Genomic DNA, 13,145 nt, shown 5'->3' with positions numbered 1-13,145 from the left:
AAGTGTTCTGGCGATGCATTGAATTTATTGGAGCCTCTGGAGACACCCTACATTTTGTTTTATAAGAGAGAGGACATTGTTAGATCAAGATCTTCAGATGATGTGGTGCTGCAGGTTTTCCCGGGTTTTCCTGCAGCTGAAAAAGCAAATGCGCCACTGGAATCAATGAAGTCGCCCTTGAGCGCCAATTAATTTTTATTGTGGTTTTTATTTAATTTTTATCGTTGTTTTAATAAAAATATAATTGAAAAAAAAAATATAAAGAAATAAAATTAAAATGTTCAAGCCCGTCTCGGATATACCTACACAGTGCAGGAATTTTCACAGAAAATTTCCTGCATATGCAATTGGCAATACAACTGAAAAAGTCGACCTTCAATTTTAAAACGGGCACACTTGCATACCAATTTCGGGCTCCTTAGCCATTCTCAGAGCAAGATAGTGACCATCATCTACCTAAAGTCAATGATATTCCATAATTTAAAATCGAAATTCTTTGAGTATTTCATTCCTCGTCTTAAGTTGGAGCTAACATAAAAAATATCACTCCATCTAGTGGACGAGTTACTGACCAACTGCCTATCCGAAATTTGCCCCATTCCTCTGAATAAGGAAGAAAAACTTTCATATTAGTCAGTGGTATCATCTACATAGTTATGTGACACCATTAAAAAAACACCAGAAAGGTAAAGGCCCTAATATTGATCCCTGAGGAACCCCTAACGTCACATCATGTTCCTTCGACATGATATTGTTGCATTTGAGTCATATGACGACATTTTATATCGGATAATATATGAAAACTCATAATTGGTTATAAAATCTTCAAAAATTGTTCATCAGTAGTACATACAATTCGTTCTTACCTCCAATTTTTCCAGTTCCGCTTTCAGCCTCAACGAGTCTTGTTGATCCCGGGGCCCATGTTCACTCCTGACTCTCAGCCTGTCAGATTCGGCCTGCATCTGCCGGCAATACTCTTCCGACCTCTCTCGTAGCTTCCTCTCTTTGGTCGACTCAGCTTGCGCTTCGTCTACGCGAGATTCCAGTTCTCGTCTCAGTTTTTCAGCTCTCCTTATATCATTGCGCAGAGAATCGACTTTCTGCATCATCGTTTCGAGTTCCTCCTCTTTATCTCTCACCTGAAATTTGTACAGAAAATCATTTTAATAATTTGTGCTATAGAGTTACTACCATTACCATTACATTTTAGTCAAGTCTTATAAGATTGGAATTTTATCTTGTTAACTTGTATTTTTTTTCTTTAATCTAATTTATCTACAAGCATTTTTTAAAAACTATATTGACAAATCTTACCCTCTCAAACTTATTTTAGAAATTGTATTGACGTGTCTAAAAACTGTGTGTTTCTTGAGACTAATAAAAATTATTATTATTATTATTATTGGACTTTGACAACAGTTTGCACATAATTCAATACTCTCACTATTATTATTATTATTCGCTTGGAGAATGATTCTGTGAATTCAGCGAGTCAAAGCATTACTTTGAGGCACCTCCATTGATTGTCTTTCCAGTAATCAATACTTTATCAATTTTCAATAAATTTCGTATGGTGGCCAATCATTGCAAAATAAATTTCAAAGTGCTGTAGGTCATGATAACATTTTTTTATCTATTCAGATAAGTTGCAAATTTTTCCTCTCTCAATTTCCTAGTAGATTAGATAATTTCTGATAATATTAATAATAATAATCATGTTTATTACAAAAATATGCCGCCCAATACAGCTTGTACACAAACAACATAGAATGAAATAATGTCAAAAAAAAAAAAAAAAGACTACATATACTCATAAATATATACTATATAATATACTTTCTATAAGGTTTGGTCCAAAAAGTCACTAACACTATATCGTTCTAAATCTATTAAATATTTTTTTATTTCTTTCTTAGATTTCTTTATGCTCCTCAAATCTTTGATTCGATTAGGCAATTTATTGTATAGCTTCATTGACATGTGATGAGGAGTTTTTTCTGTTATGGTTAACCTATGTATAGGGAGCACGAAATCATTTCTTCTTGTTCCATAGGAATGTTGATTAATATTGTTAAAGAACAGATGCCTATTTTTTAATACAAACATTAAGCATTCATAAATATAAAGAGCATATATCGACATTATCCCGTTATTCTAGAAGACATTTCTACATGATTGATTATACTTCAAATTACTCTTTTCTGAATTATAAATATTTCATTTATATTACTATTGCTTCCCCAAAATATGATTCCATATCTAGCTACAGACTCAAAACTGGAAAAATATAAAATTTTTACCGATTCTTTGTTGAGATATTTGTGAACCACCCTTAGTCTATACGAAATTTTGCTCAATTTGTAAGCTGTATAATCAATCTGTTTGTTCCATTTCAAGAATTCATCAATATGAATATTTTATAGTTAGGTTTTCAATATTCAAAGTTTGAGGAATTCTTTCAGAGTATTTCATTCCTCTTCCTCAGTTGGAGCGAATAACAAAATGTCACTCCATCTAGTGGACGAGGTAGTAACCAACTGCATATCAGAAATTTGCCCGATTCTTCTGAATAAGGAAGAAAAACTTTCTTATTAGTCAGTGGGCTATGCTTGTTGTTTCCTGATAGGCGTCAGTCTATTCAACCTACTGTGTAGGTATATCCGAGACTGGCTTGAAAGATCACTTGGTTATCGAAACACGTGCCAAGGTGTTAAAATAATGGTTTGGTGCTGGGAAAAAAACTCTAGTAATATTTATTTAATAAATAACTTACTTGTCTAGAAAGTTTCTGCTTCTGCTGCCTCAGTTCTGCCAACTTATCAGAAACTTCGGTATATTCGGCCATTGCTAATTTCTTCTGAGCCAAAGCGTCTTTGAGTTCCATATCTTGAAATTTTAATTTCTCCTGCAACTCCTGTTTGTCCTTTTGGACCTCGTCCCTCTCTTGTTTAATAACCCTAACCAGTTTTTCCAGTTCTTTCACTTTTGCTGAAAATATACTTTCAAGTTAGAGAAAAATCTTTTTGGTTACTATAAACTTCGCTTACAGTGTTCGGGTCCATCCATTGAATCTACGTGCGCTTCCCTAGAATTTCCCGCTTCTAAATTTCTCAACTGCGACTCCAGTTCGCAATTTCTCTTCGTAAGCGTATTTATTTCGTCCTGTAATTTTCTTGTCCCATCGGGAGACATTCGTTTGTCGGCCTCCTTTTCTTGACTCAGAGCCAATGCCATAATATCACTTTTATTTCGTTGATTTTGTTTTTCAGTAAAATTTGAGTTTATGTACATGGTCAAATTACTTAAATCACAAATGAAACTGAAAATGAAATAATTAGAAAATAACTGAGACTTCCAAGAGAGCACACGATATTAAAGAAATGTTTTACGGTGTAGTGAATGTCAAGGAATTATTTTTTATAAAACTCATTTCTCTATTTTTATTATAAATGAAAAAAAAATTATTTCTCCCCTTTCCTCTTCCTCCTTTCTTGATTATTATTGATGTTTTTGAGGATTCCCACTAAAGATTTTTTTTATTTCTCTGTCATTTAAACCCTATTACATTGTTTTCATCTCTTTTTATAATAGTCACTTTTTCTCTTCTCGTTTCATAAATGAAACAAAATCTTATTGTCCCCTTTTCATCTTCCCCCTCTTTTGATATTCATGTTTTTGAGGGTCCCCACTGAAGATAATTTAATTTCTTTCTTCTTTATTCAACTCTTCTTAAAAATGTTTATGTTCCTTTTTGTAAAACTCATTTTTATCTTCTTTTATAAATAAAAAAATCCATTGCTCACTTTTCCACTTTCCCCTTTCTTGATTATTGATGTTTTTGATGGTTCCCAATAAAGATTTTTTTCATTTCTCTCTTTGTCATTTAACCCCTATTAAATTTTTTTTTCATTTCTTTTTATAATAGCCACTTTTTCTCTTCTCGTTTCATAGCTGAAAAAAAATTCTTATTGTCCCCTTTTCTTCTTCCCCCTCTTTTGATTACTCATGTTTTTGAGGGTCCCCACTGAAGATTTTTCAATTTTTCTTCTTTATTCAACCCCTCTTCAAAATTTTTATGTTCCTTTTTGTAAAACTCATTTTTGTCTTTTTTTATAAATAAAAAATCCATTGCTCGCTTTTCCTCTTCCCTCTTTCTTGATTATTGATGTTTTTGATGGTTCCCACTAAAGATTTTTTTATTTCTCTATTTGTTATTTAACCCCTATTAAATTATTCTTTTCTGTATTTTTATGATAGTTATTTCTTTTCTTTTCATAAATGAAAAAAAAATCTTTCCCGTCTTGATTATTATCTTTTTGACGGTTCCCACTGAATATTTTTTAATTTCTTTTTTCTTTATTCAACCCCTCTTCAAAACTTTTTATGCCCCTTTTTGTAAAACTCATTTTTGTCTTTTTTATAAATGAAAAAAGTGCATTACTTGCTTTTCCCCTTTCCCCTTTCTTGGTTATTGATGTTTTTGATGGTTCCCACTAAATATTTTTTATTTCTCTCTTTGTTACTCAACCCCTCTTCAAATTCTTCCTTTCTGTCATTTTCTGATAGTTATTTTTTTTTTTCTTTTCATAAATGAAAATAAAATCTTATTGTCCCCTTTTCATCTTCCCCCTCTTGATTAGTATGTTTTTGACGGTTCCCACTGAAAATTTTCAATTTCTTTCTTCTTTATTCAACCCCTCTTCAAAACTTTTTATTCCCCTTTTTGTAAAACTCATTTGTCTTTTTTATAGATGAAAAAAAATTCATTGCTCGCTTTTCCCCTTTTCCCTTTCTTGATTATTGATGTTTTTGATGGTTCCCACTAAAGATTTTTTCATTTCTCTCTTCGTTATTCAACCCCTCTTCAATTTTTTTCTGTCTCTTTTAATAAGTCACTTTTTCTTTTCACAAATGAAAAAACATTTTTTATTGCCGCCGTTTCTTCTTCCCCCTCTCTTGATTATTCATGTTTTTGAGGGTCCCCACAGAAGTTTTTTCAATTTATCTCTTTGTTATTTAACCCCTCTTCTTCTTTTCTGTCTTTCTATGATAGTTATTTTTTTCTTTTCCTTTCATAAATGAAAAAAAATCTTATTGCCCCCTTTCCATCTTCCCCCTCTTGATTATTATGTTTTTGAGGGTCCCCACCAAAGATTTTTTCATTTCTCTCTTTGTTATTCAACCCCTCTTCTAATTCTTCTTTTCTGTCTTTTTATGATAGTTATTTTTTTTTCTATTCTTTTCATAAATGAAAAAAAATCTTATTGTCCCCTTTTCATCTTCCCCCTCTTGGTTATTATGTTTTTGACGATTCCCACTGAAGATTTTTAATTTCTTTCTTCTTTATTCAACCCCTCTTCAAAACTTTTTATTCCCCTTTTTGTAAAACTCATTTTTGTCTTTTTTATAAATGAAAAAAAAAATGCATTGTTCGCTTTTCCTCTTTCCCCTTTCTTGATTATTGATGTTTTTGATGGTTCCCACTAAAGATTTTTTTCATTTCTCTCTTCGTTATTCAATCCCTCTTCAAATTTTTTCTGTCTCTTTTTATAAGTCACTTTTTCTTTTCATAAATGAAAAAACATTTTTTATTGCTGCCGTTTCTTCTTCCCCCTCTCTTGATCATTCATGTTTTTGAGGGTCCCCACAGAAGTTTTTTCAATTTATCTCTTTGTTATTTAACCCCTCTTCAAATTCTTCTTTTCTGTCTTTTTATGATAGTTATTTTTTTCTTTTCTTTTCATAAATGAAAAAAAATCTTATTGCCCCCTTTCCATCTTCCCCCTCTTGATTATTATGTTTTTGAGGGTCCCCACCAAATATTCTTTCATTTCTCTCTTTGTTATTCAACCCCTCTTCAATTTTTTTCTGCCTCTTTTTATAAGTCACTTCTTCTCTTTTCTTTTCATAAAATGAAAAAAATATTTCTTATTGCCCCTTTTCTTCTTCCCCCTCTCTTGATTATTCATTTTTTAAGGGTCCCCACTGAAGTTTTTTTAATTTCACTTTGTTATTCAACCCCTCTTCAAATTTTTTAGCCTCTTTTTTATAAAACTCTTTTTTTTTCTTCTATTTTTTATGAATGATCAATTCGAAAAACTTCCAAAGAGGTTTAAATCGTTTCAGGAATATTTTCGATCGAAAAAAAATTAGTTCAAAATGTCACATAAACACTCGTAAAAATTTCTGAAATATTGTGCGCTACTCCAGTCGCTAATAGTACAAATCTTACCTTCCTTGGGTGAAGGAAAATCCAACGAACGGTAAATGCAATCCAGCGAAGGCATTGTTGGCAGTTGGAGGCATCGCATCAGACAACCGAATGTCAGCGTCGTCTACATCGAAATTCGAGGTGTCTGTAGGACTGGACACTTCCGGGATATAAGGTGCGTTGCTGTCTTGGATTCCGTCCCAGTCAACATTCTCGAACCAGGGATGATTCTACGACAAAGATTTTTGGACTTCCCTCGGAAGAAATTTCAACATGAAATTGAGCGAAAGCAGAAGTTGCCTCAGATTACTAAAGAAAAATCATTGAGAAAACTAGCTCTCGAAACGTGTCGCTAGAAGGGATTAAAAGAATGAACCGCCTCTGGCACGGATATAAAACACAAAATACTCAACAAATACCGAGCAACTCGAAAAAACTTGAACTCAGCCAAATATTCGCCAATCAAATCAGTCTGGTCACTAACTTGTTGAGTCAACTTGATTTCGTTCAAGTTATTTCAGATTTAGTATGCGGATAAAGAAAAGTATCGCGTTTTACATTCAAAGTGGATTTGTCAAAAAAGGAAATTCATTCATCTAACCAGCTCTGCGATACAGACAATGTGTCGTAGCAAAGATATCGAACCCTGAAACTCTACAGCATCCGACCATTTTCTACGATTATCGCCAGAAAAAACTCTCTGAGATAACTACAATTTTCTACCTCCGGTTTTACAGTGAGGAAAATTCGAGACATTTCCCACCAAGATTACGAAGGCGAGCTTCTGAGTCTTTTCGTTGTCATATCTTTATTTTCATCACAGGCAATGCATCTTCAGTCAAAGCGATAGAAAATAGTTATCTTTTGTTCATACCTTGAAGTCTTCAATGCCGTTCTGTCCCAATCGAAATTCCTGACTGCAAATGAGCCTCTTTATCAAATCTTTAGCGGAGTCGGTTACCTCCACGTCGGTGGGAAAATCGAAGCAGTTTTTGTGGTTCATAATTTTTCCGTAAGTCTCCACCAGGCTCTCTGCGTAAAATGGCGTTTCTCCAAACAGCATCTCGTACATGCACACCCCTACAGAATAGACAAAATAACCAAAATCAGAATTCAGGAGCTCATTTTTTTAGAGATCGTCGTCATTATTATTTTTATTACTACTCACCCAAAGACCACCAATCACATTCGGGACCGTACCTGCCTTGACCGTCCTCCATCGCCTGTGGAATTAAATTTTTGATAGTACCATTTTATTTATGATCATCAAGAAGACAATTTGAAAGCTATTATCCAATAATATTAATGTGACACAAGGACTTTTTCTAGGGCCTCTCTTCTTATCATCTTTCTAAAAGATATGAACCTTCACTGACACTGCATATCAAATGATTCTTTGTTTGAAGGTGGTTGACAATGTATGTGGTGTATTTCATCAGTTCGGACTTCCATTGTCTAATATAATATAAATTGATTTGAAATCCCTTAAAAAAATTAAAGAGATTAACCGAAAATAACAATTTGTCAACCTTGGCAGAAGCCATCAATTTTTCATTCTCGAGCGTAATATTTCCAAAATGTTTGAAGTTCGCAATCATTAACCCCTTATCCAAAGGAGGAGATTGTGAGTTGGTTACAAACCTTAGACCCATTTCACTTTTGCCAACTCTTGCAAAGCTTATAGAAAAATTGGTGAAGAAAAGAATGATCTCATTTCTCAATACCAACCACTCACTTAGTAATTTCCAATTTGGTTTTCAAGAATCAAGGAGCACCAATGATGCTATGTTCTCAGTTCTAGAAAAAATATATTTCAGTATCAATGAGGGTGAAGTAGTTGCTGCTGTGTTTTGTGACCTTACTGAGGCATTCGACTGCGTAAATCACGAAATTCTCTTGAATAAATTGGAAATGTATGGTTTCAGAGATGTAGCGTTGAAATGGTTTCATTCTTATTTGTCAGATCGCACCCAGTCTGTATTAGTTAATAATAAGAGATCTGAACCTCTGTTGGTATCTTGTGGGGTTCCGCAAGGTTCAGTACTCGGTCCACTACTGTTCCTGCTCTTCATAAATGACCTATCTCTCATCAATACGAAAGGAAAAATAACTCTATTTGCTGATGACACTACTATTGTTTGGCACTCAAAAGACAATACTGAACTATATAATAATATATCGGTTGATCTAGACATTGTTAAAAAGTGGTGTGATGCTAACAGACTGGCATTCAATACCACAAAAACCTGCATACTAACCTTTAAATGTATATTAAATGAAATTTTTCTAGGGAATACTTTAATTAGCTCCGTCTCATCAAGTAAATTCTTGGGTTTGCATGTAGATAATAATCTATCCTTTGATATCCACATCTCTAATCTATGTAATAGGATGGCTTCGGGATGCTATGTTTTAAGGGTTATTACCAGAGAACTCAACTTGCAAGCTGCAAGAAGAGTATATTTTGCGGTAATAGAATCCCGCCTAAGATATGGAATTTGCTTCTGGGGTAATGCTTCTCAGTTCTTGTTACAGTCTGTGTTTATCTTACAAAAGAGAGCGGTTAGATATATTTGTAAGGCAAAACCGAGAGATTGCTGTAAACCCCTGTTCATTGATCAAAAAATCTTGACTCTGACATGCATTTTTATCCTTGAAAGTGTGTGTATGATGCACAAAAAATTTAATACTAGCAGTGATTCAACAAACTCTTATAATACTAGGCATAATAGCCACTTAATAGCACTACCCATTCCTAAAAGCGCATTAATAAAAAAATGCATAATATACAATGCAAGGAAAATGTTCAATCATTTGCCAGTATATCTTCGCTCCACTTCTTCATATAAAAATTTTCAAAGTGCTGTAAAATGTTTTTTGCTAAATAAAGCTTTTTATACTTTAGACGAATTTTATAATGAAGATTTTGACTAACATTGCAATCACTTGTATACGCACTTTATATTATTTTACTTGGTTTTATTATTTTAAGGTGTTTATTTAATTTTGAATTGATTCCTTTGTGTTACATATGTATATGTGTGTGTGTGTATATATAGATATATGTGTACATACATAAATGTATTTCTAAACTTTGTTAACAAGAATTTTGTTCTTTGGACAATAAAGTTCTTTCTCTCTCTCTCTCTTATTAAACAATAAACTGAAATTCAAAGAAATAACATACAAGCTACAACCAAAAAAATAAAAAATTGAAATATTAATAAAAGCTGAAAATTCAAAAATATTATTAACAAAAATTGAAAAATATAAATTAAAAGATTCCAAACCAAGTTTTATCACAATCAGTTATCACCCAAAGACGATTGTGGATATTAACAATTGAAACGTCGTGACGCAACTTGTTTTGGAATATTTTAATTTTTAATTTTAATTTTTCAATTTTTGTTAATAATATTTTTTAATTTTCAGCTTTTAATAATATTAATTTTTTTATTTTTTGGTTGTAGCTTGTATGTTATTTCTTTGTAATTTTAGTTTTTTGTTTAATAAAATTGTTATTTTCGGTTAATATTTTTAATTTTTTTTTTAAATTTTTTTCAGGGATTTCAAATAAATGTATATTATATTAGACAATGGAAGTCCTAACTGATGAAATAAATGATTCTTTATTGCAGATGATATGAACACTCCTATTTCTGATATAAAAATAGAACAAAAAAATTTACAATGATTTTTTAACTTCTGAATGTTATGTTTTGTTCGACATTTATAAACATATTGTTTAAGAGAGAAATGAAGGATAATCTCCCTAATAGTTAACTGTTCATATTACTTCATTGATTCAACTGTTGATTTATTTTAATATGAGAGGTCTGTTAAAAAAGTAAGGTAAAATTTAATTTTTTTCTAACAATATTTATTTAGTCATCGTCATCGCATTGTAGAATGCCCAGTTTGTTTGCTCACAACGTTGATAAAACCTATTATAGTTCCGCTTGCTGAATAAACGACTCCTTTTCTCACCTTTACTGGCAGTTTTGGAAGGGAATTTGGAGGAAAAGACTACAGCTTCATGATCCGATAGCCCAGAAGGGATAACCGAGCAATCAATGTTTGTTAAATCGAAATTACTGCAAATGTAGTCTATTAATGAAGCAGAGTATTGAGAGATATGGGTGTGACAGTTTACATGCACTTTATTGTGAGATTTTCACTAAAAATTTTAACAAAAAGCAACACGCGTTTTTCCATATAATGGCTTCTTTGGGTGTCTCTTTACTAACAATATTCTACATATTCAATACTTAATATATCTAGTTTTACAATTAGAAGTACCTATATTTCAAGTACCTGATTTTTATCTAAGTTTGTATAAATTACCTGAGCTTATGACCCAGTTTCCACATTTGAAAAAATATTTAGTAAAGGGGAGTTATTCAATTCTGATTGATCATTCAGTAAATTTCCAGAATTCCTGAATCTATTGATTTCTAAACATTCTAGAAGATTGAGTTTCAAACTCATCTAAATGTAACACATCGTATTCATGATTGACCTCATGTCCTTCTGTTAAAAGGTGGAATTAAAATGTGGAATTGGTCTTTCTATTTACAAAACTACTACTATGCTCTATAAATCTTTGGGAAAATGTTCTCCCTGTTTGGCCAATATACAGTTTTGGGCAAGAGCCACAAGTCAGCTTATATCCTCCTGATCTATCCGACACCAAAGTTTTGTCTTTATTGTTTTTAATAAATATACTTAAACTATTATTTGTTCTGTAAGCTACGTTTATGCATTCTTTCTTCAAAAAATGAGCAGTATTATTAGTTGGTTCACCTAAATATGACAATGTCCTATAACTGACGTTATTGCATCTTGAAGTTTTTTGAAAAGAATGGAGTCTATAACATCTACCTCATAACCGTTGTTGACCGTGATTTGTTTGATCAAACTCTCTCTGGAAATTACTCTCAGGCAGTGGAATAATCATTAAATACTCATTAAACAAAACAAAATTCAAGTTTGCATTACGCCTCCTCAGAAATTCTTATCCTCATCGTTCATTTAATCTTTATTTCAATTCTCGCACATCAATAAATTTATTTTGTCACAGTCACAGTTATCTATAAGTTAGTTTTACTTTTAACAAGCAAGTTAGATGTAATTATGTCTGTATTCATATAATTTATTGTGAAAAATCAGTTGAACTTAATTGGGTGTCACCTGTTAATTAATTTAAAAAACGCAACTTGATTATGCAACTTTTCAGTAACACTCTGTTTACTTTCGTTCAAAGAGTCATCTACTCACCCTAAGAATTTCAGGAGAAATATAATCTGGGGTACCGACAGCTACATTGGACTGCACCATGCCATCATCATTCAGTTTCAAACAACTCCCAAAATCAGCCAACCGAATGTGACCGTTAGCGTCCAATAGAATGTTATCAGGTTTAATGTCTCTAAAAAAATCAAATATAAGGAAAAACAGTAGGGAAATTACACTCTAAATTACACAGTTTTCTTTACTGTTGAGAAATCAGATTAGATTTTGTTTACTTGCCTGTGCACATATCTGAGATTGTGTATGGAATCGATAGCCAAGACCATTTCGGCAATGTAAAATCTAGCCATTTCTTCTGGAAGACGGTCTTCAAATTTGCTTAACAGCGTCAACAGATCACCCCCACAATAATAATCCATCACCAAATACAGATTAGATTCGTCCTGAAAAAAAAGGACTTTTAATAGATCATAAAATTTCAAAACCTTGACAACACAATTAATAGCAAATAATGTATGAAACTTTATTATTTACAGGGTGAAGTTCAAGATTTGATGAGTTTGTTCCGGTAATGCAAAACCTTGACAACAAAATTAATAACAAATAATGTATGAAACTTTATTATCTACAGGGTGAAGTTCAAGATCTGATGAGTTTGTTCCAGTAATGCATTTTGCATCTATATCTTATCAGGTAATCACAACATCATTGCTACATTCCTCCTGTGTTTGATTAGATTGAGGAAATATTTGTTGGAACGAACATTCCAAATTTAACATATATGAAGATAAAATGTGATACTTGTATAGATCAAAAGTTAAACTCCTACTTCATATTCCACTTGCATTCTAATAAGAGTAGAAGAATGTTCATAAAATTGTTGTAAATGACAATTTACATATATAAGTTGCTACGAAGACCTTGTGAGTTGAGAAAATGCCTCAGGGTTCGTTAATGGGGCCTTTTTATTTTAAATTAATGACCTGCCAATAATTGCTCAAAAATTTACTCTATCTTCTGGTGACATATAATTAAATTCTGGTACACGTTATTTGAGAATCATACATATACGTTATGTTAACACTGCAGGAGGTGTCAATAGCCTTCTCTGATATAACAAATCAGCTTTTTTGTTGAAAATAATTGGGGAACTCGATTTGATATTATGCTAAGATTTTGATGTACAGAAATTTGATTGCAAACATTTGAAAGGCGTAGTAGATGTTTTTGCATCACAAAAACATCTACTAGGCCTTTCAAATGTTATTTAGAACAGGAATATCTTGACCCTTCTCGCTTAGAACATCCCTCAGAAATGAAATAGATGAGTTTTTCACATTACTTCAACAAATGCAATATCAAAAGAAGTTGGTACCCCTAATCGAACACTGACAGGTTCAGATATAATAATATTCTTCTGCCAGAAGTACAATCTGAAAGTTTTTATCATTTTTATCAAGTATTTTGTCAAATGTTGGAGAGGAAACCGAAAAGCTCTATTTTAACAAAAAACTAATCTCTCTTGAAGATATTTTTTTTACAATTTATTTGTAATTATCTGCTTCAACCTTCTTAACATTTTTGCTTTTGTTTTCAATGTTTGATCTATAGTCCTCACATAATTTGGAGCTAATTTCCTAAGTATGGGATAAAAATAAACATATCTTCAAGTTCCTTATTT

General features: G+C 32.1%; 1 protein-coding gene across 4 annotated transcripts in view; it reads right to left on the bottom strand.

Annotated features, from left to right (window-relative positions):
- Nucleotides 1-13,145, bottom strand: part of gek (serine/threonine-protein kinase gek) — a 65,265-nt gene that overhangs the window by 45,473 nt on the left and 6,647 nt on the right. For all 4 annotated transcript variants that reach the window (XM_074182192.1, XM_023170756.2, XM_074182194.1 and 1 more), the window contains exons 5-12: nucleotides 11,744-11,907; nucleotides 11,492-11,642; nucleotides 7,383-7,437; nucleotides 7,089-7,294; nucleotides 6,236-6,444; nucleotides 3,051-3,322; nucleotides 2,777-2,991; nucleotides 867-1,142 (exon numbers count right to left, since the gene is read on the bottom strand). In XM_074182192.1, the coding sequence (XP_074038293.1) occupies nucleotides 867-1,142; nucleotides 2,777-2,991; nucleotides 3,051-3,322; nucleotides 6,236-6,444; nucleotides 7,089-7,294; nucleotides 7,383-7,437; nucleotides 11,492-11,642; nucleotides 11,744-11,907 (1,548 nt within the window). The remainder of the gene's footprint in view (nucleotides 1-866; nucleotides 1,143-2,776; nucleotides 2,992-3,050; nucleotides 3,323-6,235; nucleotides 6,445-7,088; nucleotides 7,295-7,382; nucleotides 7,438-11,491; nucleotides 11,643-11,743; nucleotides 11,908-13,145) is intronic.

This window comes from Leptinotarsa decemlineata, unplaced genomic scaffold (genome assembly GCF_025532065.1).
Source record: "Leptinotarsa decemlineata unplaced genomic scaffold, Ldec_3_MD MMD2_tig00026328_RagTag_RagTag, whole genome shotgun sequence".
Classification (NCBI taxonomy): Eukaryota; Metazoa; Arthropoda; class Insecta; order Coleoptera; family Chrysomelidae; genus Leptinotarsa; species Leptinotarsa decemlineata.
This window is presented reverse-complemented; position numbering and strand designations above follow the sequence as displayed.